Below are 27,058 nucleotides of genomic sequence, written 5' to 3' on the forward strand. Positions count from 1 at the left end.
TTCATCTGTTTTCCTCCAGAAAGCGTCTCTGCTGTCAGCGGCCGCAGCCGGGCGCGATCTGCAGCGTCTCAGTCGTCATATCGACCCGGACAGGAATGAACAACACCGCCGTCTGTCATTACCACATACGCAAGAGCGCACACACACACACACACACCCAGCGCTGTGTGTGCTGGAGAAACACTACCCTTATTGATTTCCTGTAGTTTTCATGCAAAGACGTGGAGAAGATAATTCCCTCTGGGATGATACTGACAGACTGGAACAAGCTGCTGGCACGCTAACATGCTAACATACTAACATATCTCTTATAATGCAAACATGAAGAAATATAGAAACTACACTAACAAGTTAAATTAGAACAATTTAAATCTGTTAATAAAATCTAGTTTATTGTTTTGCAGTTCAAAAACGGGAACATGAAAATGAAAAATTGTTTATTGAAGAATGTCTGATTTTTTCCCAATATTTTAATTTTATTCATAAAAAAGAAATGTTTCAATTTAGCTAAAAAACTAGAGCAAAAATAATCAACAGAAGAAACAACCCTTTCTTTGCTGTCCACAGGGTTTAATATCAAGTTTATTTCTGGATATTTATATTTGTTTTGCTCCACCAGGTTTATAAAAACACTGGAAACATAAAACTAAAATGAGCCTCAGACTCGTTTTCAGACTCGTTTGAAACTTTTCCAGCAGGTAAACAACAACATCAACTGCAGGGTTGGCTCAGGTCAACTTTCTGCTTCTGACCAACGTTCAAGGATCATTAATTTCACCGGGCAGAAAACAGAACCGGTTCACTTTACATGTCAGCCGAAACGATCCAGAGAACGGCAGCGAGGGGAGGAAACGAGGCCGGCGGAGAACCAGTTCATTTACAGAGTAGAACCAGTTCATTTACAGAGTAGAACCAGTTCATTTACGGAGTAGAACCAGTTCATTTACAGAGTAGAACCAGTTCATTTACAGAGTAGAACCAGTTCATTTACAGTTAGGAACCAGTTCATTTACAGTTAGGAACCAGTTCATTTACAGAGTAGAACCAGTTCATTTACAGAGTAGAACCAGTTCATTTACAGTTAGGAACCAGTTCATTTACAGAGTAGAACCAGTTCATTTACAGTTAGGAACCAGTTCATTTACAGTTAGGAACCAGTTCATTTACAGAGTAGAACCAGTTCATTTACAGAGTAGAACCAGTTCATTACGGAGTAGAACCAGTTCATTTACAGAGTAGAACCAGTTCATTTACAGAGTAGAACCAGTTCATTTACAGTTAGGAACCAGTTCATTTACAGAGTAGAACCAGTTCATTTACAGTTAGGAACCAGTTCATTTACAGAGTAGAACCAGTTCATTTACAGTTAGGAACCAGTTCATTTACAGTTAGGAACCAGTTCATTTACAGAGTAGAACCAGTTCATTTACAGAGTAGAACCAGTTCATTTACAGAGTAGAACCAGTTCATTTACAGAGTAGAACCAGTTCATTTACAGAGTAGAACCAGTTCATTTACAGAGTAGAACCAGTTCATTTACAGTTAGGAACCAGTTCATTTACAGTTAGGAACCAGTTCAATTACAGAGTAGAACCAGTTCATTTACAGTTAGGAACCAGTTCATTTATGGAGTAGAACCAGTTCATTTACAGTTAGGAACCAGTTCATTTACAGAGTAGAACCAGTTCATTTACAGTTAGGAACCAGTTCATTTACAGTGTAGAACCAGTTCATTTACGGAGTAGAACCAGTTCATTTACAGAGTAGAACCAGTTGATTTACAGTTAGGAACCAGTTCATTTACAGAGTAGAACCAGTTCATTTACAGTTAGGAACCAGTTCATTTACAGAGTAGAACCAGTTCATTTACAGAGTAGGACCAGTTCATTTACAGTTAGGAACCAGTTCATTTACAGAGTAGAACCAGTTCATTTACAGAGTAGGACCAGTTCATTTACAGAGTAGGACCAGTTCATTTACAGAGTAGGACCAGTTCATTTACAGTTAGGAACCAGTTCATTTATGGAGTAGAACCAGTTAATTTACAGAGTAGAACCAGTTCATTTGCAGATTAGACCCGGTTCATTTACAGTTAGGAACCGGTTCTCCCGGGGGAACGGACTGGGTCGGGCCCACAGGGTTAGCTTGGCCGCCGTGTTTCGGTCTAGCTGTGTTTCCAGGATCTGCCTGTTTTTGCTCCGTTTCTTCTTCTTCTCCCTCCTCCTCTTTCCGGCTCCGTCGTCCCGCCGGCCGGCCTTGGTGAGCGGATCCAGTTTCACACATGAGCAGCGCCGCTGTGGTCAGGGCTGATTCCACACACTATATATAATTTAATTGTGGAATAACAATAATTTCCCTCTGTAATTTTGCTGTCGGTTATTGTGGCGGGCCGGACCCCCCCGCCAGGCGGCTCCAGCCAGGGTAAACATGGAAACAATCCGCCCGTCCAGAGCGGACCTCCAGGTTCCGGACACTTTCTTATTTTACTCGCTTCCAGACTGGTTTGAAACTTTTCTAGTTTGTTTCAGGCTGTGGGAGAACAGGTGATCATTTCAGTGTCTTACAGGAAGTTTAGATTTCATTTGTCCATGAGAAAACTTCACAAGAGAAACTTTTAACCGCCAGAGTTATAATAACGACATATAAAACTTATCTTGTTTTAACGAGAAACTTTGTTATGACGACATAAAATGTCTCGTTATGAAACACTTTCTCTTTATAACGATGCAAAACTCAGTAAAACAAGAAAATTACTCATAAGAAGCTTATGAGTAATTTTCTCATTATTTGATTAATTTTAAAAACATGATTTATCCAGTTACATGAAGTCATTTCTGTTGCTTTAGCAGAACTTGTTGCTCTGATTGGATGAGCAACCTGTTCATTAAAACTGTCTGCTGGACACAGTGAGCTGCACTGGACTTTATTTCATGGTGTGAGAGTAAAGGGGGCTGGACGCCGCTGCAGACTGCAGATTTTATTTATAAACATATTTATAAATAAAAATCATTTTCCTTCCTCATTATTTTAATAAAGTGAAAGGTCAGAGGGCGTGAATACCTTAGTGCTTCCTGTAAAACCAGTCAAATTAAACTAGTCAGATTAAACCAGTTGGATAAAACCAGTTAGATTAAACCAGCGTATTAAACCAGTCAGATTAAACCAGTCAGATTAAACCAGCATATTAAACCAGCGTATTAAACCAGTCAGATTAAACCAGTCAGATTAAACCAGTTGGATAAAACCAGTTAGATTAAACCAGCGTATTAAACCAGTCAGATTAAACCAGTCAGATTAAACCAGCATATTAAACCAGCGTATTAAACCAGTCAGATTAAACCAGTCAGATTAAACCAGTCAGATTAAACCAGCGTATTAAACCAGTCAGATTAAACCAGTCAGATTAAACCAGTCAGATTAAACCAGTCAGATTAAACTAGTCAGATTAAACCAGTCGTTAAAGTCTCTGGTTTGTCGATAATCCAGAACTAAACGGCTGATTTGTCGTTTTTTCCCTGTTAATTCGTCTAAAAGCTGCAGTGACCTCTGCAGCGATGGAGCAGTGCGTGATCCCTGACGTGTGTGCGCATGTTTCCACGGCGACCTGCTTGTTTTATCTGCAGTCTTGAGTCAGCATGAACATGTCTGCTGGTTTCTGAAGCTCCATGCAATGCGGAGAAGTCCCTGTTGCAGCAAAACAAGCTCTGCGATCGGAGAAGGAGGAAACGCTATCAGGTGTGTGTGTGTGGCTGAGACACAGAGCGATGTGATCAGATGTGTCTTTTTGTGCAGCCTCCACCCAGAGGTCAGAGGTCAGCGCCTTGCTCGTCAATCTGGTGGAATCACCAGAACAGGCTGCGAATCCAAACCCAGAGAAACCAGGAAGAAACGCCGATCCTCCGAGCCTGAGCACAGACATTACAGGCTGATGGGAGATTCACTCTGAAGCATTCTGGGTAATTTATGCTCCACCATCAGCACCAGAATCTAAACACCAATAGCAGGGGAGTCCAAAGTGTGGCGCAGGGGCCATTTGTGGCCCATTAAAGTAGCTTTGTGTGGCCCCTCTCATTTTTACAAACTAAAAATGATTCTTTGACCAACAAGCTGAGAAACTGGACAACTTTTAGACCTTTTTAATTAAAACATTACAAGTTAATTTGTTTCTGCTTTAGCTAGCTGTTTGCTGTAAAGTGTTGATGCTAGCAGTGAAGACGTGAACATGCCGGTTGGTCAGACCATAAAACACAAACATTGGAGTTTTGTTTGGACCCTTAACCGAGTGGGAACGTTCCTAGCTGAACCTCCGTGGGTTTCATCTGACCCTGGAAGCCGGAGAACCCAGAGAGAACCCACACATTCACAGGGAGAACGCGCTAACATCAGTTCATCGTTCGATGAGATTTGGGGGTCGTAGTTGCCATGGTTACGCATCATAACAACTCTGAAAGTAAAAAAGGTGGGAATAAAAAAATTCTTCCAGCTGCTCAGCATCCAGAACCAGAGAGGAAAAGAATCCAAACGGCAACGGGTCAACCGGGACAGCAGCGCCAACGTGCTGCCACCAGGGGGCGCCGTTCTGGAGAAACGCCACAGAGGCGTTGGAGGGATCTAAGGTTTCAGCTTGTAGGCTGGCATCACCTTTGACCCCGCAACCTTTCACTCTCAGTTGACGTGAAAAGCTGCACAGATAGCAGCGGCTGACGGACGGACGGACGGATGGCGGGATGGAGGGACAGCGGCGGACGGACGGACGGCGGGATGGAGGGACAGCGGCGGACGGACGGACGGCGGGATGGAGGGACAGCGGCGGACGGACGGCGGGATGGAGGGACAGCGGCGGACGGACGGACGGCGGGATGGAGGGACAGCGGCGGACGGACGGACGGCGGGATGGAGGGACAGCGGCGGACGGACGGACGGCGGGATGGAGGGACAGCGGCGGACGGACGGACGGCGGCGTTCTTCAGGTGGAAACCTAAAAGCTTTCAGCAGTTAAATCGTCTCAAATATAAACTTTCCCACGAGGTTTAACGCCTCCTTCATGGCGGCTCCAACTCAAAGCTGCACCCCGCTTTGATTGGTGCCAAGAAGTGTGTGTGTGTGTGTGTGGGGGGGGGTGTGTGTGTGTGAAGGATCTGGTTTAATATATGCTCAAGTGTTTGAACAACCAAAGTCAGGCGATTTGCTCCACTCATCTCAGTGAAAATTGACATTTGGAGAGTGTTGCCGTTGGAAACCGGCCTGGGAAAACTCAACTGTTTACAATCAGAGCAAAAAACGAGTTTTTGGGGAAAATAAACGTATTTCAGCATAAAGACAGTTACAGAAATCCAGGTTACAACAAACAAGAGGCTTTGGCTAAACTAAAGAGGAACAATCCACTTATAGCTCTAGAGCTATAGATCTAAAGCTATAGATCTAGAGTCAGCTTCAGTTGTTCCAGCTGGAACTAGAGATCAGGTTGACCTCTGACCTGACCCTCCTGAGCCACATAAAGACGGTTCCACAGTCGGCCTCCTACCAGCAGCAGAACGTTTCTAATGCCTCAGATCAGAGAAACTCGTTTAGAAATGAAACATAAACGTAGTTTATAGATTAGATTCAGATTAAAATCTGCTGCTGGAACACTCAGACCGCTCTGGTTCTGGTTCTGGTTCTGCATCAGAACCAAACATGGAGAAGCAACATTCAGTTTCTATGCACCACAATTCTGGAACAAATTTCCAGAAAACTGAAAAACAGCCGAAACCCTGAGATCCTTTAACTCCAGACTGAAACCCAGCTGGTTATTGATTTTATAATCAATGAAGCATTGATCAATATATTTGCCGATCATTGATGATTTTGATAACAAAATGAAACGTCTGTTTCTGGTTCGTCAAACTGGTGACAGTTTTTTAATTTTATGACTTTTATTGTTGTGTTTTTTATGGAAATCAGTTTGTTGTGCCTTAAAGCTGAAATGTCCTAAACAAATAAACTTGATTGATTCATTGATTGATTGATTGATTGATTGCATACATTAACATTTTATGAAGCAGTGGAACTCAGAACAGTATTGATTATGTAAGAGCCAATAAGCTCCTTCCATAAAGACGCTGCAGGTTCAAAACGAGTCGTGAACTGAGAGCGAAGGATCTGATTTGTGAAGATTAGGACCAATATCAGAAATTCAGCTGGATGAATTCAGGTGAGGAATAATTGTTGTCAGGAGTTAAAACTGTTTTTTAGATTAAGAAATGTATAAAATCATTGGCTAAACAAATATAGTAAGGTTTGGTTATTATATAAAATATGCAGGAAACTTCAGCTGCTGTTTAAAGCAGTGAAGGAAACATATGCTTGAGGAATTGAAACATTATTTCTTTACCGGTTTTATCTTGTTTTGTTGTTTTTTGACTTTGAAAGGTTAAAACTGACAGAAAACAGGAAAATAAAAACCGCTGAGATGAAGTGGGATCTGCTGACTTTATGTTGAAACTTCTTAAAAACAAAGCAAAGAGTTGATGCTGCCTGGATAACCTTCCTCCATTTCTCCTATTAAAGTAGCTTTATTAATTATTCATGTTCCCAGAAGAGTCGGAGCGCCGCGGCGGAGAACCCAGAGAGCAGCGCCTGGAGAGCGAGCAACTCGACCTGAGCTCTTCCTGATGAAAACCAAAATATTCTACTGTGATAAATCATCTGGAGGGTTTTGGAAAGCATAAAGAAACATTTATTCTCCGTCCGTCTGTTTCCTCCATCCCGGTTAAATCGCCTCCCCTTTGGAGTCATTTGCGTTTCTTTATCTTCCTCCAAAAAACCAACAAACTCTAAAATGAATTTAAAATCTTCTGTTCTTCCTTCAGAGACAATAAAGCCAGGAAACCGCCGGGAGGCTTCAGGGTCAGCCTCTTTTTCCTTTCTGCACCACATTCTGCCAAACCCTCAACTTTGCATCAACCAATCAGGAGGCTCGCTGCTGCTGCTGCTGCTGCAGATCCCTGATGATGATGATGATGATGATGGCAGGAAACTGTCAGGTTAAAGTTTAAAACATCCAGATAAAAAAAAAGCTGGACTAAAAAACTATTTTGATTAATTCATTATATAGAATTTAATGTGTAAAAAGTCCAGAACCGGAACCTTTATGTTACGTTTCTGGTACGGCCGCTAATCTGACGTGCAAGCAACATCCGCTAACAAGACGAAGCGGCTTCTCCCAGCCAACCGGAGAACAGAACAGCATAAAATCCCTGATTTAACGTCATCAAGGCTGTTTCCCGCCTCTCTATTTCTGTCCTGCATCGCTCTCTTTCCGCTCTGCGACGGGTCGGACGGTTCTGTTCGGCCCGCTAGCTCAGAGGGAAGCCGAGCCAGACCAGAACCCCCGAGCAGCAGGACGCCGCTCTGCCCTCCGCGCTCGCCGGGGGCGTCGCTAACGCAGAGAGGAGCTGGAGCTGCTGCGAAGCATTCAGGGGATTTGAGCTAACACACACACACACACGCCCCCCCCCCCCCCACACACACACACACACGCCCACATACACACGCCCACATACACATGCCCCCACCCCCCACCCCACACACACAATCTTTGCTTTAAAAGATCATTTAAATGTATTTTTAAGATGATAATCAAAGCTACAGATCTGATTCTGATGGAGTCCATGTTGAATTATCTTATGATAATCTGCAATAATCTGGGATTAATTGTTAGCAGCAGAAAACAAACAACGGATCAGAGCCAGGATTAATTGGGTCAACTGGACCAGGAGCCAACCGAATAATTCAGACTGAACCAAACTCATCTTTCTGTTTCACCAAAGTGTTGAAACCGTTTTTATTTTTGCTCTAACAGGATAACGGTGGACGCCAACCTGGCGACACACTCAACAAACGTTTGGCAACAACATCTGGGTCAGAACGATGACGCTGCATCGGGAACGATGCTGCACACCGTAGACGACTGCAGCATCAAAAACACCAGACTACCGCCTCTAGTTGACCTCTGACCCCTCAGCTCCACAGATCTGATTATTTCTGTTTCTCTCTGGGATCCTAACGCTTCAAATCTCCATTTTGAAAAAGCAACTAGAAGATTTCATGTGATTTTAGAGAAGATATTTGATTAGAGAAAAGATAATCTGCGTGAATGTGAGGCTCATCTGAGCGGTTCTGGTCACCACCAGAGAACGCCACGCCGCAATATAAATATGAAATAACTTTCTTCTTTTCTGTATTGAAGTTTGGCTTCAGAGATAAAATGACGCCTGATCTGTCAGAAGAGCCGGTTTGAACCTGCAGAGCTGTGCAGGATGTCGGCGCGTCACACGGAGCGTTCTGCTTTCTGGCTGCAACAACTTGTTCAACAATCCAGAACTTCCTGTTCCCAGTTTACAGGAAATGTTTCTGTCACCATAAATCTGCTGAAAGCAGCGATTATGAATGATCAGAAACAAACTGTTACAACAACCGGAGCCAGTTTCATCTCCCAGTTCAGCCCTGGAAACCTTGATGATTAAAACTGATCGATTTAATAATCAATCAATCAATCAATCAATCAATCAATCAAGTTCATCTGTGTAGCACATTTCAGCAACAAGGCAGCTCAAAGTGCTTTACATCATAAAAACACAAAAATAAAGTCATAAAAGACGCCAAACAGTAGAGAAAACAGAAACAAACATTTTGATGATTAATAAACGTTAAAAATGTAAACATGTTAATAAACGCCTCGTTTATTTTGGCCCAAAGCAACTTTAACCAACCGGGTTTTACTCCAAACTTTCTCCCAAAATCACCAAGTTTATTTATTTAAAAAAATGTATTTATCTTTTGTTTTCAGTTAAAATAATGCAAAAATAATTTTAATATGATTTTTAAAATTTTATTTTATTTGCTGAGCAACAAACAATTAACATGTAATATTTTAATAAAAGGTCCCAAAAAGGTTATAGTTTCCTAATTTGTTGGTCAGATATTATTTTTAATTTTATTTTTTAATTTATTCCCAGCAATAAAAATGAAAACCCGTAGCTGGATTTAAAAACGTTTTAATTATTTGGTGTGACTGAGTTTGTTTTTGAGTAAAACGTCGTAAAAACAAACATGGCGAGTAAAAGGAAAACACTTATTTGTTTCCTTACTTTTTATATTAAAGGTTTGAATTTGTCATTGAAAATCTGAAACTCTTCATCATCGCCATTCCACACAAAGATACTCTAACGGCCGCAAACGGCCCCAGGGCCGCACTTTGGACACCCAAACAGAAAAACTAATAGAAAAACTGATGAACATTTTTAAAAGCTGAAAAATGACCAAATCTTTTCTTGGAAGTTTATTTAAATGTAAACAAGCTTTGTTCCCTCAGGTTGGGATCAGCGCTAAGCGCCGCCTTGATTCTGTGTGAACGGCTCGGTTCAGGAATCCGGTCAGCTTCATTTAAAGATGCGTAATAAAGTCACATCCCAAATTTAAGAGCAGAAGAAGACGGAGCTCTGACTGGAGAGCTGCATGGAAAATGTAAGTTAACGTGAATCCACATCTCTGCATTTACATTCTGCTTCTCCTCCGGCTCTGATTGAGATCTTTTACGGATAAATTAAGGTGATTAATGTTATTTATATCTGAAAGTGATCTCCTTCTTCTCATTTATTTTCATTAATCTTTGTGTCAGCAGGGAGTGGAGAGATCGGTGAACAAAAACTGTGTCTAATTCAGCTGCTTTAAAACCGGCCGATGTGTAATTATTAATTAATCAGCTTCATATTAGCCTGACATCATCGCCGCGCCGCAGCGACACGTATGCACACGCTCACTCTCCCTGCCATTACTGCATTAATAACTGTGTATGACTGCATTTATTAAAGCAGTTCTGCATGTTATTCCACCCTCTGTGTGTGTGTGTGTGTGTGTGTGTGTGTGTGTGTGTGTGTGTGGGTGTGTCTCGTCCGCAGCTCATTGGGATGCAAGCCGTGAGCTCGTCAAGTGAGAGCTGTCCTGGCTAGCTTCAGAGTCATTAGCGCGCTCGTTAGTCCAGTTATGTTAAATCTAAATTACCATTCATCATCACAGGGGGAGCCATCATTTATTCTGCTGCGGCCCGGCGGACACACACACACACACACACACACACACACACACACACACACACACGCACACACCCACACACACACACACACTCGCCGCAGAATCCTCAATCAGCTGTTAGCTACATGCTAAGTGCTTCAGATTAGCCAACCTGCTCTGACCGGGACGTCGCTCAGGCTCGTCACTGATTGGCCCATTCTAGAGGACGGAACCGGTTAGCTAACGGCTTCCTGAGCAGAACCTGGCGGGTCGGCACCGCCTCAGGTTCTGGTGGAGTTAGCCCGACAACACGCGGCTAATTATCAGAGACTGGACTTCCTGCTGCAGCTCCAGAAGCACAACCTGCCACAGGAAGTCCTTATTGAGTCCTGAGTTCGTCTGGTTGGACTGTTACAGGAAGGAGCAGCTAACGTTTCTGCAGATCCCACACATTCTGGACACCAGCTGATCAGATTATTGCCTACTGGTGGCGCTACAGACACAGTGCTATAAAACCTTTTCATGTCTCTCTGGTCTCATTATCTACAGAAAAACGTTTCCTCTACTTTAATTGATCGTTTCACACCAACACAGCAAAATAAAAGCTGCCACACTTTCGAATAAAGTCCCTGTTAAAAATATGTTAAAACAATGTGAAGCACATGATAAATATACATATAAACATTTACACACATATTAACCATAATGGTCATATATGGATATCTTACAGGAGACTCCAGAAAGTAGGTCTGGTGCAAACTGTTTAACAATAAATTATTTGTGTGGATATAATTTGGAAAGAGCAGAAATTGTGCCATGAGTAAAAATTTGATGTGTAAATATCTGGATGAGATTTAAGAAGCTTCGTCATCTTCCTACTCATTTTTGCACTGGATATGAACGTTTTATTTATTTTTATGTTTGATTATTATTATGAAAAAAAGATCCTCAGCAGAGTGAGATGTGAGTTTACTGAAGACTTTTTGTAGCTGAATGAGCTGAGATGATAATCAGTCACCTTGCAGTGATGTGAGAAAACCTGCAGAGTCTAAATAAAAACTCATCTTGATGAAGCCTCAGAAGGAGCATCACCCAGTTTAAATCCTAACTCTACAAACGGAGCGGTTTGACTTTAAAACGTGTTTTAATGAATATTATCAGCACTAATCATAACCGTCTGCAGCTGGCAGTCAGATGAAAGGGACCACTGGGGTCTGCTGCTGCAGAGCATGCTAACAACCTGCAGGGCTGTTAGCATTAGCATGCCAAGCTAATCGAGCCTGATGAGTCTTTAATGACCAATCAGATGTGAGTGTTTCAGCCTGCAGTCAGTTCAGGATCAAAAACTAAAGAATGACGAAGGAATCTCACAGATGGAAGAAACAACAAGAGGTTCAACATCCACTCAGATACAGGAGCTTGTTCTACGTTAATAATTAAATGTTGTTCACAAGAAGAAGTTCTAGTTCCACTGGCAGATTATTTCACATATATCAAGACATTTTTCCATATTATAACTGAAATAATCTTCTACTAGAACTAGAGTTTTCTATCAATATTAAATGTAAAATCTACTTTTCTGATCTTATAAAGTTTTTCCCTCATCAAAATCAAACCTGCAGTGTTGCTTCGTTTCTTTCATGTTTGAGAAATCCTTCAGTCTCCATGGCAACCATTCAGGTGCAAAACACCTTTGTGGACCTAGCCCCGCCTTCGAGGCAAAGCTCCTTCAGACTAGCCAACAGCAATTAGCAAACACCTGCTGAGCTTATTATAGGAGCTCCTGCTCAGAGCAACGCTGGTAAAAACATTTAATAGAGGAGCCATTTTGGGATGACTTCCTGGAGGCGGAGCTTCAGGAAGAGCAGGAGCTTCTTAAAGAGACAGAGGCCCATTTTCAAGATGTTAAATTACAAAGCAATAGTCATAGTAGACACATGTAACAACTGAAGGTAACTCAGTGACTTTATTGTGCTATAAAATGGAACTATATTCCTGGAAAACATATTACTGCCCCTTTAATTGTTGACTTAAAACAAGATCTTATGTCTTGATGAAAAGATATGTGTAAGTTAGTTCTATCTTATTTTAAGTAAACTAAGATATTTGCATGAGAAACTAAACAAAAAATACTTTTTGAAATTTCCCATGAGAAATTTTGTTTTTGCAATGTAATCTATTTTTCTTTGTATTAAATACAGTGTCTGTTGTTTTTGAAATGTATTCTGATGGGTTTTTTTGTTGCTTGTTTTTTTTTTTAACCAGTAATCAGTGTAAACTGATGAGCTGAAATGTTTAAACCCAACAGAACCGTGTTGTGTTTCTACTTCTGGACGTTAAGTCCAGCCGGTTTCCCTCTGAGTCAGTCTGACAGCCTTGGTGGTCTGGAAACAACAAAGGGTCCAAATTGAGTCAGTCAGTCAGACATTTGTTCTCTCAATAATTAATGCCTCAGCGCTCCACTCGCTCTGATTCGCTCTCCGCTGTTTTCTCCAACGTTTCCTTCAAACATCGGATCCGTTTAACTCTCCAAATGTCTTTTTTTCATCTGAACCAACCAGCTTGTTACATCTCCACACTCTGATACCTGTTTTCTCTCTTTGATCCATTTCTGGTTTATTGTTACTGACTTCTTTGTTATTTCCTGCTTCCTTATCTAACAGTTTCTCCCTTTAAGCTGCGTCTGCTGGCGTCCCTCTGCCGCTCTGCTCAGACCCAACAGCAGATTAATAAATAATGTCCAGGAGCTGGCAGAATTTACAACACCAATATCACATGCCTTCCTTTCTTCCTTCCTTTCTCTTCTCTTTAACCCTTCTCCATTTTGGAAACAGCCCTATCTCAAATAGCTCTTCTTTCCGTTCTCTCTGGTGATAAGCGCAGGGAGGAATCCTCGCTCCTTCGGGTCTAAATAAATCATAGCCTGCAGTGCCCTGCTTTCACCAAACCAAACCTCCAATTTGGAGAGGACATAAAAGTATCAGGTTGCATCTAATAGATGCAGAAAATGTCCCTTTTCAAAGTTTTTCATTTGTGAAAATGTAAAAAAATCCAACCCTTTTAATTGTTTGACAGTTTCAACATGCTTTCTAATTCCAAACAACAAAATCCAATCACTTATCACTCATTTATTCCCAGAGAACAATTACAAGCAGATTAATGAAACTAACAAACTGAAATCCATTTAGCATTTTCATAATGAGCCAGACGCCCCAATATTCAGCCTCCAATCATCAGAGCAGCTCCGGTGAAACGCAGTAAGCTCAGATAAAGCCGGGCCACCCAGAAACACTGGCTAATTAAAAATGACAAGATTAATTAAAGTGGAGATTCATTAGTGGCACGCACACTGAGCTGCATGGCTTTCAATTAGCATGTGGCACGCGCACACACACACACACACACGCACACACCCCTACACACACACACACAACCCATCTGACTGCAGACTGAATCTAAACTCAGTTCTGCAGGTTTTGCACACATGCGGTGATCAATGTCTCTGATTTCATCATTTGCACACAAAAACGAACTGAGATGCGACAAATTAAGGAAAAACGAGGCTGCAGCGTTTTAGTAACACACGATGCTGTGATGTAATCCCTGAATATCGTATGACAAATATGCAGCACACAGAAAAATTTGGTGCAAACAAACAGACGATCCCACAGAAAAACGCTGCTAACAAAAAATGTTAAACTCACAAAAAATAAAAGCAAAAACATTTAATAAAAAACCAGTTTTATGAAATGTTTGCATTTAATAAAACAAATGCAAACAAAGACGTTGCAAACGCAAAAAGCCGAAACCACAGAAAATAAAAGCAAAAAGGAAAATGCTGCAAATAGCAAAAGTTAATATGAAAAACTCCAAACTCGCTCCACAAAATGGAAGTCCTCCAGACCACTGGGGGGAGTCTGGAGTAGTTAGTATTACTGACTTAATATTACTATTATTTTTCTTCCTTCCTTCAACTTTCCTCTAGATGCCCCATAAAATTACATCTCATCCTTACTGAACATCTGATTTGTTGGTTGACCACAAGCACTTTGAATTGCGTTGTTGCTGAAAATGTGCTATATAAATAAAATTACCTTACCTTACCACCCCTAGTGGTCTGGAGGACTTCTGTTTTGTGGAGCAAGTTTGCAGAATTTCATACTTGCTGTTATTTTTACTAATTGCAGCATTTCCCCCTTTGCTCCTATTTCTTGTGTTTGCAGCATTTTTCTGTTGCCTTTGTTTTTGCGTGTTTTGGAGTTTGCATCATTCACCTGTTTACATCGCATTTCGCAGTTTGCTGCTTTCTTGCACTTGTTGACCATCATGTTTCCCTCTCTCCCACATCTTCAGGAAGTTTCCATTAGTCCATGTGACCTTTGACATCTCAGTCTAAAATCTTTGCCAGGTGCTCGTCAAACTTGCAAAATACTTGAAATGTAATAGGCAACTAAATATTGCATCAAAGCAGCTCTCAGTAATTTATTGTGTAGTGCTAACACACACCCACCCACACACACACACACACACACACACACAAACACACCCACACACACACACACACACACACACACAGAGCAAAGAAGAAGCATCCTTTTATAACCAGCAGCAGAAACATGGCACAGGTTTCTCTGTTTTTTTTTGTCCTAACAGCTGAATAATCAGACAAAGGGGTGGAGATTGCGATAATTTAAGATGGTGAGGGATTACGGAGTAGTAACGAGCTGCCAAAACAGAGGGGTCATATATGATGCACATTTTATGCACTGTAGCTCTATACTCCTGATAAGATGGATCACTTTTATTTTCCTGCAGCTTGGAGTAAGTCGTATTGAAGGAAATTAATAGGTACTGGTTTTAATAAACAGAATGGTGATATTGTAGTATTAGTATAGTTACTATTAAAGTTTGGGTTAGTTAAATCATTCCTAAAAATGATGTGTTGTTTGGATGAATCCATCATCTGAGACGCTGCAGACATGAGCAGAAACATTTTTATCACCAAGGAGTGTTTAAAACTGAACCCTTTAAATGCACAAAGAAAAGGTTTTGAAGACCTTTTAGAAACCAGTCATGGTCAAACTTCTGATAATTAGCTAACATGTTAATAACAGAGCTAATATTTTGTTTAGTGCTTTAGCGCATTTGCTAACTGTGAAAACATTTTCTTGACACAATTAGGAAAAATGTACAAACATACTAATCTGTTGAGAAATGGCATGTTTTGAAGGGAACAGTGATTAAGTTTTGATATGCTTTTGTTAATTTGGCCTCCAATGATTTTAATAATTAGCGATGGATCAATAAATAATGCATTTCAACTTCTCATTACAATCACTGGGCCAAATAACAAAAAATCTGATATTTTTTTCTATTCATCAATGTAAAGAACTCCAATAATTTTAGGTAAATAAACACATCAACCAACATCAAATACTTTGATGCACTAATAGGTAAAAATAAACTAAAAATCTTATGAACTTCAATCAGACATTGTTTTGATGCTTAAATAGGGATAATCTATGCTGAATTAAAAAAAATGTTCTCCTTATGTTTTACGGACTTAGTTATGAAAAAACCTCTGATTAGAATATTAATTAACTGATTAATAAACTTAATTCTGATCCAAATTAAACATTTCTAAAAACAAGCAGCTAAAACTGTCTGGAAACACAAAGACGTCCTCAACCTGACGGTAGGCTGCTGAAACCGGGCCCCATTACCACACAAAAACAAGAGCGCACACACACACTCACACGTGATGGTGCAGTCACATGACCTCCAGTCACCGTTATCTCTATCGTCTCTACTTTGTACCTCGGTCACGAAATCAGCCCCAAGAACCCAACAGATGGGACTGCGTCTGCTGGGGTGAACACACCAACATCTGCGTGTGTGTGTGTAGATGTTGAAATGAAGATCATTCCAGCGGCAGAATTGCTTACTGTCATTCATGGACTGCACACACACACACACACACATCGGGCTTTATTAAAACGTCAGGTTGTGTGGATCGACCGTGTGCTGTCATGCTGTCTGTTGTGAATGGGAAAGGCTGCGTATTTACAGTGAATTGTAAATCCTGCCCAGCACTCAGTTGTCAGAGACTTATGAATTGCTAATATGCTGTATCTCGCACCGCTGATTCCCCGCTATCTGCCCCCTATCACTTCCATTGTGCGCGCGGCGCAGAGCGCGCAATCAAAAAAGCCAACTCTGCTAAAGGGAAATAAAATGCTTCAGATGGAAATGTACAAAACTGTCTGTCATAACCTCTAAGATCATGAAGGAAGTTACACTTTATACTCTGCTTTATATGTTTGCTAACTGTCTCGTCTTTTCAGGACAAATGACCTTATCTTCTGTGATGAGTAACTGATTATTCTTCAAGTGAGATTTAGACAAATGTAGATAAAATATTTAAAAATTACATTATCAATAAACTGAGGCTAAATTGCAACGAAAGCACATTTCTCCCTGTGAATGAAGCACTTTCTGTCCTGAAAACAATTTATTTAGAAAGCACTTTACATCACCAGAGGGACCAAAATGCTGCACAGAATACATAAAATTACAATGGATGTAAAATAAAAGTTACTTTAAAAACACATAACCAGCCGTCGAATCAAATACTAATAAAACATACGAGTGGTGGGAAAAGGTCTGCAATTAATTAATCACTACTTAACTGCCAAAATAAGCAACATTTTCAATTCAAAAGTCAGTTTTGCTAATAAATTACTGAGTAAATAGAAATATGAGCTCAACATCAGAGATACTCATAGTTTTTAATCTTCAGGTTCTTCATCAGATTGCAGCAAAGTTAATCTTTCATTCATGGAGCTTCTTTAGAAATCTGGACTGCGGACGTTAACATTAGCATTAGCTGCTACATGTTAGCACTCAGATGCTATTTTAGGCTAGCAGAGCTTCTGATAGACTAACTGCTTTTAGCACAACTTGAACACAACAACAATCTTTTCCAGAGCCCAATCAGATCGTTTAGAAGCATAAATTAACTGATTGAAGCAGCTTCCCGTTAGCTGCTGTTAGCGGATGTGCGTCAGATTTACAGTCGTACCAGAAACACAGTAAAAAGGTTTCATCTCTGGACTTTTGTAAAAAAAAAAGAAAAAGAATGATGTTCACCTGCAGGCGCCATTACTACGCATTAAATCATGAAACAAAACCAGACTGTTCTGAAATTAAAGCTGAAATTAAAGAGGACTGTGATATGTAAACTATGTTTTCCTCCTAGATATAAACCTATAAACAGTCTGGTTTCTGTAACTTCTTTCAAGTTGCAAGAGAAAACTAAATATTTTTTGTATTAAACAATTAACTTAATTACATAATTGCCCATGTAGGAGACAGTTTGTTAAATACTTTAAACTTTATGAATGTTGTGACGTTCTATGAGCAAATTAATCCAGTTTTTGTCTATATTGAACTTTCAGAAATTACAGCGGCTGCAGTGTGTCACAGCAAAGGGAAAATAACGCAGGAAAATGAGTTTAAAATGACTAAAAACCTGAAATTCTTCTTTCCTCTCGCTCTCTACACCTGTTGCCGTTGCTAATGTCAGATCCACTAACCGCCACAGAAACAGCATCACAGTAACTCAGCTTAAAGTCCCTGCTGGAGATGTTTGGGTTGGTTTTGGTTTATATCTGCTTCAACTGATAAAAAGTGATCATCTGTGATTCTTTAAGGCTCTGAAAGTCTGATTTCCTCCAGAATTGAGCGACTGGAGCTGAAATGATCCCGACAGGTTGAGAGAAAACTACCTGAACTACCTGCACGTTTCCCTCTGGACAGAATCCACTGAATAGTTTGGTTTAATTTAGCCCTGAATAATAAAACTGGAAGATTAATTTTCTGCTCAACAGCGTCAGCTACAAATTAAAATAAAAGCTGATTTTAATCCTGAGAGCCTTTACATGCAGCAATTAATTATCCAGATGTCCTTAAAAACTGCAACACTTTATCCATAAACACATCAACCCAGAGAACGCACTGTGACCGCTTTCAGTTTAATTAAAATCAGAAACGTTTGATGCAGAAACGGGATCATTTAGATTTTCCTTCATTTTCTGTTGAACTAAAAACATTTATTAAATAATCTGCAGCACATTTTCTCTGCTTATGTGTGAAAGTCTTTAAAAAACGGATCAGATGTAGACTGGGAATCTCTTTTTGTGATGTTTACGGCTTAAATTTGCTGATTTAGCAAAACGTTTTTCAAAAAGTTGCACATTTTTGCCATAATATCATCTTACGAAAAGTTGAAAATGCTGCGTAAAACGTTCCAAAATATTACTATTTGTTTTGCGAAATAAATAGTAATATTTTAGGGAACTACTCAAATGTTACCGAAGATGTCAGTATCTCATTTAGTTCTACTTTAGTTATACCATCATTTTAGTAAAATGATAGAAATACTAACATTTGCACAAAAGTTTACACCTTAAACTGTTTCAGGATTAAAATAAATCAGAGTAAAGACGCAGCGGAGAACAGAAACAGTTTGACTGCTTCAACATTTTCTAGTATTTAAATGTGTCAAAAGTCAGAATTCCCACCATTTACAGACCATAAATGCATCGTGCAACAATGTGTAGTTCAATGCCTCTTTTAGGCCAGTAAAATCAGAACCGGGTTAACTTCCTGTTGGACCGGAGCATTTCTTTCAGAACCTCCAGACCAAATGTGAGGCAGCAGAAATCTGCAGCCAAGCAGATGTTCCAGCATCTTTCCAGCTGTTTGCTTTTTGTTCTGCAGATCAAATCACGACGAAGGAAAAACGTTTTAAAGTTCGACTGCAGGACGAGTCGCTGCAGAGAAGACGAGATCTCTCCTCGGACGGCTGCCAGGATGAGCAGAGTGACAAACGAGCTCCAGAGAACACACACATCGCCCTCACACACACACACACACATCGCCCTCACACACACACACACACACACACATCGCCCTCACACACACACACACACACACACATCGCCCTCACACACACACACACACACACATCGCCCTCACACACATCGCCCTCACACACACACATCGCCCTCACACACACACACACACATCGCCCTCACACACACACATCGCCCTCACACACACACACACATCGCCCTCACACACACACACAGCTGAAAACATGAGCGCTGAGGGGAATCAGCTGCAGCAGGTGGAGGATCCGCCGGTCGCATGTTCAGCACGGCTGAAAGTGAAGGACGACCAAGATGCTTCATCCCAGAAAGCAGCTGCTAACACACACACACACGCACACACACACACACACACACACACACACTCCCTCTCTCTGCGTTTTCTCCAATGAAGCATTTCTAACTTGAAGCTACGAAGGCAGAAAAGTAACAAGTGAAAGGAAGAGAGCGGCGCTAAAGGTCCGTCTGAACGGCGAGCGAGGGATGAGAAGAACTGATGAGAGGAAGAGGAGGAAGAGGAGGGCAGTTTCTCTACTTACAGGATCTCCAGATCGCGCAGTGCTCGGAAAGCTCCATCTTCAATGCAGCTGATGTGGTTGCTGTCCAGTTGCCTGCAGCGTGCACACACACACACACACACACACACACAGAGAGAGAGAGAGAGAGAGAGTCAGATGAGTCTGCAGGTCCGCTCAGCCTCGGTCGGGGGAGGGACTAATGCCAGATGCATGAATGAACGTGTGGAGGTGAAAACCCGGCGGCGGCTGCAGCAGCAGGTAGGACCCGCCCCCCGTCCCCCCATGGCGCCTGCAGACACGTACTCGGGGAATAGTGTTCCACGCAGGCGGAGGCGCAGCCCGATGTGAGCGGCCCGGAGGAGAGCAGGAGAGAGGAGTCCGGTGCGCCGCCGCCAGCCTATCACCTCCCTCTCTCTCCCCCTCCCTCGCTCGCCCGCCGCCACACCGGCCACCAGCAGGGAGAGAGAGGGAGGGAGAGCCCACCCTGCTGTCTGCTCTGGAAATATTAATTGCATTTCTTCTTCTTCTCTCTCTCCGTAGTGAAACCAGAGTAATCAGATTACATCAGGCCGGCCAATCCATTAAGGCCTTTTACCGGCTCTGCCACCAAACAATTTCATTAAGAGGAAAGCTTCGCTAAATCACGCTCCAGTCACGACTCCCGCTCTTCCTCCTCCACTCACCGTTCATCTCTCGCTTTTACTGTAATTTGCTTAGCGCGGCGTGTTCACCCCCCACATGAACCCAACCACCCGCCGCTTCACGCCTCTGGAAACCTGCAGGAAAACTCTGACCAGGTCACTTCCTGAACGCCAAACTTTTTCTCTTTTCCCAGAAAGAGAATCACTGAATCAGATTTTAGGTTCAGAATCAGAACCGATCTTCTGTTTCTGTTGAGTTGACTTTTAAAATGTCATAAAACAAAACGCTGGGTGTGTTCCCAGGTTTATGAGCGCCATGATGTCATCAAACGTCTCCAGAAATGAAGAACGTTTACAAACTGTAATGTGAGTTTTGATGTTTCTGATGGCGCCGTGGCTTCTTCCTCCCTGAGCGGCTTTCAGCCCGTCAAACACCGCGGATCACGGCAGCTTCAGGTCTGGAGGTAATGTCTCAAATATCACCAAAAAAGGACAAAATGAAGCGAATTAGTCGCGTTTCCATCTGGTGGTTTGGAGCAAACAAACCAGGCGACGCAAAGCTAGCGTCATCAAGACTAAACAGGAAGTAGGTCTGATGTGATTGGCTGCAGTAAACAGGAAGTGGACGTTGCTAACTATCCCGCCCAGCTGCAGGTCTGGAGTTGAAGTGTTTCGGTTCGGTGCCTCTGGTAAGGTAAGGTCTGAGCCTAAACGTTTCCTCTGTCGGTAAAAATGTTTCCATCTCCACTTTAGTGCATCAGCTGCTTTTCAGAAAAGCCAAAAACCAAACATAAAATCTTTTTCACAAAACTGATTTTTTTAAATTCAACCTTTTTGATGCTATATTTTCAAATGCTCAGAAAAGTCGTAGCTGGAAGCCGGTTAGCGACTGATCTGTTGGTTACAGTGGCGTTCTCTAGAAACAGGAATATAAAGGCGGATCATTCCTCCTTAATCTCTTTCTTCTGCTGCTAATCCTCTTTTCTTTGACTTCTGTCTTTTCATTCATCTTCTCCATTTTTATCTCCTGCCTCTCCGATCATAATCCCTTTTCCCCCTTTTGTGTCTGCTCCTCTCGGCTTTGATTCCTCTTCACATTTTCTCTTCTCACTCCCCGTCTATCCATGGATAATCCATATTCCTTCTCCTTGTTCTCTTTTATCAGCCTTTAAATCTGCGGCTCTTTTCCTGTCAGCCTTCACCTGAACGAGCCGCTGGCAGAAACACGCTGCTCTGCTTCTACCTGCTTCCCCTCCTAAAGGCCTCACAGGTCTAGTCAAAGTAAGTGGGTCAGCTCTTCACTGCATCTCCTAGATCAGAATGGTTCTTATCTAGTTGTGTAGTTCCTCTAACATGAAGCTGAAAACCAAATCGACTTTATTTTGCAGATTAATTGTATAAATCGGACTGTATTGGTGCTAAATTTGAATGTTTTCATATAAACTTGTTTAATTATGAAATATTTGTCCTAAAATCGTCTCCTTGCTGCCCTCTAAGGGTTGAACGGCGGTTACTGCAACCCTCCTGCTTGGCTCCGCCCCCAGTGTCTCATGGCCCCGCCCACTTCGTGGATTGTTTTAAAATGTGTTTGGGGGCGGGGCTAAGCTTTCCCCGGTGGTTTAGTTCCACTTTAAGTTCAGTTAATCAGTTTCCCTGATTTTATTCTGCCAGCTGATCAGGATTTAAACTCCTGGGTTTTTGTTCAATGCTGGATTCTTCTGTTCTCTTTATGTCATTAAAATTCTCTGTTCATCTGAGTTTTTCTCTGTATTTTGTGGTTTCCACTACAAACATGAGAGTAAAAGTGTGATAAGAGCCTCCTGATGGATGGAGGTTTTTTAATGGTCTGCAGATTGTTTCTTCTTCAGGAGTTTCTGAGTGAATCGCTCCACTCTGCGGCGCCGATAAGGACTCTCGTAGTGTCGCAGAAACGTCTCCAGCTCTTCAGGCGGGTCTAACTCCGCTCCGTCTCCAACACGCCTCATCTTCCCAGAATTAGCATTAACCTCTGGATTCATATTGCTGGTCATGTTCTTCATCTCCCAACTTCATCCTCAGAAAACGATTTTGTCCTCTGTGATGTGATTGCCTTCCCCTGACAGCGCGGCTCTCTGATTAGCGGCGACATGATTGGTATCAGTCTGGACGAGGCGGGCCACTTTACCTCTGACCTGTGTGTGTTTGTGAGAATAAAGCGCAGATGTTTGTTCCAGCAAACAGAAAAGGAGCAGCTTTTAATTTCCTTCCATATAGTTAGTCTGTTTATTCAACACACACACACACACACACAGAGCGCATCGCTGCTGAGGCATGGATCCATCAGAGGCCAATCGTTACCAACTGAGTAATTATTGGACAGGAACGCAGCAGGTGGGCGGAGCCAAGTCCAGCTTTATGTTTTACTGAATCTAGACGTGAAATGTTTGGAGAACAGAAACAGCCAGTAGAGATGAATAAACATTTCTGTTCCTTATGAAAACAACTTTAGTTTGAGCTTCTGATGAGTAAATTTCATGTTTCATATCAATGTCAATAATTACTGATCAGTTTTTTGTTTAATTATCTTAAATATTGATTGTAATGTTTCCTGTTCTGTCCAGTTTTCTCTCCACGCCGTAGTTTTTAATTTTTAAGCAGTTGAGTCACAGCGGCAAAACCTGAACCTGATGCTGCGCATGTCACTCAACAGGCTGTTGCTAGGCAACCAAAGAGTGACTGAGTTAGTTGATGCTAGCAGCTAGCTTTGAGAGGCTGAGCAGCTGAAGTCTTTCCTCTGCCTACATCTCCCAGAATGCCATGCGGTTCTGATCAGAGTTCAGTGAATATTCTGTATATTCTATCAGTTGCATTATCTGCTGATATTGATCATGCGATTATTGCGATATATGATGTTATTGATTTATTGTCCAGCTCTAATGATTAATCGCTTAATGCAAAAACACAATTGATTAAATTTTTTTTTCTTCCTTCAGGAAAAAAAAGTTTCACAAAAAAAACATCTGTAAAATATTTTAATCCAGATTCTTTTTTTTTCTTCTCATGACTTTTAAAGTCAACAAAAAATGAAAATTTGGTCAAATTGGTGGGATGTACAGTATGTCCCCCCAATACATCCATAAATATCAGTTATCCAGCAGCAAAATGACTCATGTTCTGATATTCATCTCTGCAGCCTCTTACTCCAGCGAAAGACGGTTTTGGTTTTGTGTTGGACGGCCAGATAAAAGCTCCGAGGTAAACGAGCATCATTCTGTCGTTCTGAACGGTAAAAAGTTGAGAGTTTATGTGGAGCTGATGGACGACAGGAAGCAGCAGATGCTTTTCTGCTTTCCCATAATCGTAAATCTGAAGGCTCTTCTGCTCACAGCGTTTCAACCTGAGGCGCTCCGAAGGCGAGTGCCTGCATGTGGGCGGAGCCTGCGCCGCTGAGGTCAAAACTCAAACTCAGCCGTGCTGCAAAGCACTGTGGGTAGGGGAGCGTGAAGCACGGAGAACAGAACGGCTGACAGACGCTGCTGAAGTGAAGCAGAACGACCCAGCCCATCCTCAGAACCGCTGGAGAACAGAACAACAGGAGAACCTGCTTTTAATGCAAAACATTATAACCACCAGCCTGAGCGGCCATGATGGACGGCTGCAGGTCCAACTTTTTCACCCACAAATTAATCCGATTTCCATCATCATCAAAGCTAGAAACGACATTCAACATTCAGTTTGTAGATAAATCTGTGAAGTTGATGTTTCTTAAGGTTTTGACTCAACCTGCCTCTGAACGCCTGGCCATCACCGTCTGTCCATTCAGATCAAGCTTACCGCGCAGTCTGGGCTTTCTCCCATTCACTTCGATTCCTCCTGTAGATTTTCTACTGGGCTGACCAGCGAACACAAATACTTATGAATGATGGCGTCGATTTTCTTTGCAGTTTTAGAATCCTGTCTGCAGTTGGAGCAATGGCAGCGGAGGAAGTGGAGAAAGACGTAAAATTTAAAACTTCAACACAATCCTCACCTTCAGGAAGGAATCGTTTCTCGATAGCAGCGCGTCCAGACGCTACGAACGAAGCAAAGCGTAGAACCAGCAGCTGGTTTTTACCAGGTTACTAAACTAAACACCAGTTTCCATATTTTGCTGCACTGTCATTATATCTGGTCACATCGTTACTCCGTCTGGTGGCTTTCAGAAAATCTTTTTGAAATTGATCTGACGGTTTTCTGACGCTGGAGGGAAAATTCAGGCCTCAGACATTCATTTTCCTGAGTACCTGACCCGACGCGCCCGTCTCTCTCATCCGTGCTTTTATTGTGAATAAAGTACGGCCGTGAATGGCGGCACAATCGAAGACGACAGACGGCCATCGCTCACGCATCCAACATTTTTCTGATACCTCTCACAGTTCCTGAACAGGAAGAAGTTGTTCAGACTGTTTTTCCAGTCAAATCAGCCGGCTCTTAGGAGGTTACCATAGCAACAGAACCACCAGTGTTACCAGAGCATGGCGGTGGCACCATCATGCTGATCCAACTATGTGTTTGTTATTCGTCTTGCAGTGAGGATGATGATGGTCAGTGTGTTTTCTCACCACTAAATTTTCTCTTTATTTCCGTTCCAGGTGTTATTTAGGTTTTATCTGGACTTCCTGCGTCCAGGTGAGGTTTGGATCAGAGAGGAAGGAGCTTCAGCTTTATGCCGACGTCCTTCAGTCGCAAAATTTAAAAAGACATGAAACCAGATAGGAAAGGTCATCAGAAAGGTCACACTTAAACTTTTTCCTTTCAAACTGAGACTTTATGTCTTAATTATTGGAGCTTCGACTGACGTGCTGCATAGGGAGAACTGACAGCAGCTGCAGTCAGCAAGACGCAGAAACAAAGTTAAAATAAAAACCACAAGCAGGACGAGCGAGCAGAGAGAGAGAGAGAGAGACGTATGAGAAAATCGATGCAGCGTCCGCCGGGGACAGAATGTCATGATGCTTTTTACCGCGGCGTAATGGACGGCCGCAGCCTTTACTGCAGGAGTCACCTTGTCTGACGGACAGAGAGACGCAGAAAAACAGAAATCATTCAAACACGAGAGAATCTGGCAGAATGAGAGGAAGGACGTAAAAACGGGACAGAAATGTGACAAAGACACGATGGATGAGGGAGGAGCAAAATGTTCATGAGAGGCAAGAGGATCTGAAGGCAGGCAGGCAAAAAACTGATGATTATTAATTTAATGCTTTTAGGAGCAAATTCAGTTCAACCAACACAGACAATTATTTCTAACAAATCAGTTTTCTGGTTCTGATTTGGTGATTTCTGAACAGCAGATTGTTTTAAACGTCCAGAAAAACATGTGGAATAAAATCAGGCAATAAATCAGAAACAGAACAAGGAGGAAGAGGAAGAAATGTGTGTATCACTGGGAGGTCTTACTCATGACAAACAACCAACCCTCCAGCTATATCTATATATATAACTATATATATATACACATATATATATATATATATATATATATATATATATATATATATATATATATATATTAACTACATATATATATATATATACAGTACAGACCAAAAGTTTGGACACACTTTCTCATTGAATTCAATGAGAAAGTGTGTCCAAACTTTTGGTCCGTACTGTATATATATATATATAACTATATCTATGTATATATATATATATATCTATATACTGTATATATATCTACGTACTGTATATACACACACACACACAATGCTGCCACCCCTGAAAAATCCCTGGCCCTCTTGCCCCCACATAGATTTTTTTCTAGATCCGCCCCTGAACTTGAGGACATTTTGCTAAAGAAATGGGACCTGATTAAAAATGTTTGATTTCTCATTAATTAATTGCATTTGCACCATAAATGACCAGGTTACCGCCTGTAATGTCCTTCATTTCTGTTGAGGCGTCTGTAGGAGGAAACACCAGGCTGCCACTGTGAAGTATGGTGGTGGCAGCATCAGGATGTGGGAGCTTCATAAATCAGACGGCATCATGAGGAAACATTATGTGAAAATACTGAAGCAATAAGACATCAGACAGGAAGTTGAAAATCTGGTCCATATGGGCCACAAAGTCCGGATTAGTGACGGAGAAAATAAAGTTTAATTTGTTTTTAAAAAAGCTCATTTTAAATATTAAAACTGTAAAAATGTTAAAAAGTTCTTTTAGACGGTGCAAAGCCATTTGGAGCGGGTCCGGTTCCCTTGGTTCTGACCCGCTCCGTATCGACTTCCTCTCTCTCATCACAGACGCACCCAAGAGTCTGTCTGCCAGCTTAGAGGGCCGATCGATCAGCCGCTATCGATCAGAAGCATGGATCGGGCCGTGTATTGATCCAGGTATTGGTGATTAGGACATCAGGGATAAACGACAGAACCGCATGGAGCGATTCCGAACAGAACCAAACCTCGGAAGGAGGGGGCGGGGCCTGTTGCAGAGGAGGCGGGGCTTATCATATTCATTTAATCATTTAATGTCCCTTGAATAAAGGAAATAAAAAATCTTTGTGCAAAGTGAGTTCAGTGTTAAACTGATCTTAACAAAACGCAGCAGAAACAGATTTACGCATTAATGATCTAACCAGGAGGCAGACAGTAGTTATTTATTTATTTACAGGTTTTATGAATGAAATCATCTCTGCGACCGCGAAGCGTTCGTGACGATAAACTCTGATGTCATCGGAGGTGAAGCGGGTTCAGGTCCTGCTGGCTGACCAATCCAGTGTGACATCAGGTTCTAGATGTTTACATCTATTCGTCACCGTGACAACCATATTGATCCGAACAACGATAAAATAACGATAAAACTGACGGCAATAACTTTTGTTTTTTAGGTAACTGTAAGACTGTGTGTCACAGCCACTATATTCCCCCAGACA

At 41.7% G+C, this 27,058-nt stretch overlaps 1 protein-coding gene across 3 annotated transcripts in view; it reads right to left on the minus strand.

Annotated features, from left to right (window-relative positions):
• The window catches only part of slit3 (slit homolog 3 (Drosophila)), a 189,716-nt gene that overhangs the window by 50,891 nt on the left and 111,767 nt on the right, over positions 1 to 27,058 (minus strand). For 2 of the 3 annotated variants that reach the window (XR_004337985.1, XM_032554360.1), the window contains exon 6: positions 19,544 to 19,615. Coding sequence is in view for 2 of the 3 variants with exons in the window: in XM_032554360.1 (XP_032410251.1) it covers positions 19,544 to 19,615 (72 nt within the window). In the remaining variant the exon portion in view is untranslated. Of the gene's footprint in view, positions 1 to 19,543; positions 19,616 to 19,825; positions 20,053 to 27,058 lie in introns of those variants that run through there. The other variant, XM_032554361.1, reaches the window with a different exon arrangement.

This window comes from Xiphophorus hellerii, chromosome 23, assembly GCF_003331165.1.
Source record: "Xiphophorus hellerii strain 12219 chromosome 23, Xiphophorus_hellerii-4.1, whole genome shotgun sequence".
Taxonomy (NCBI): Eukaryota; Metazoa; Chordata; class Actinopteri; order Cyprinodontiformes; family Poeciliidae; genus Xiphophorus; species Xiphophorus hellerii.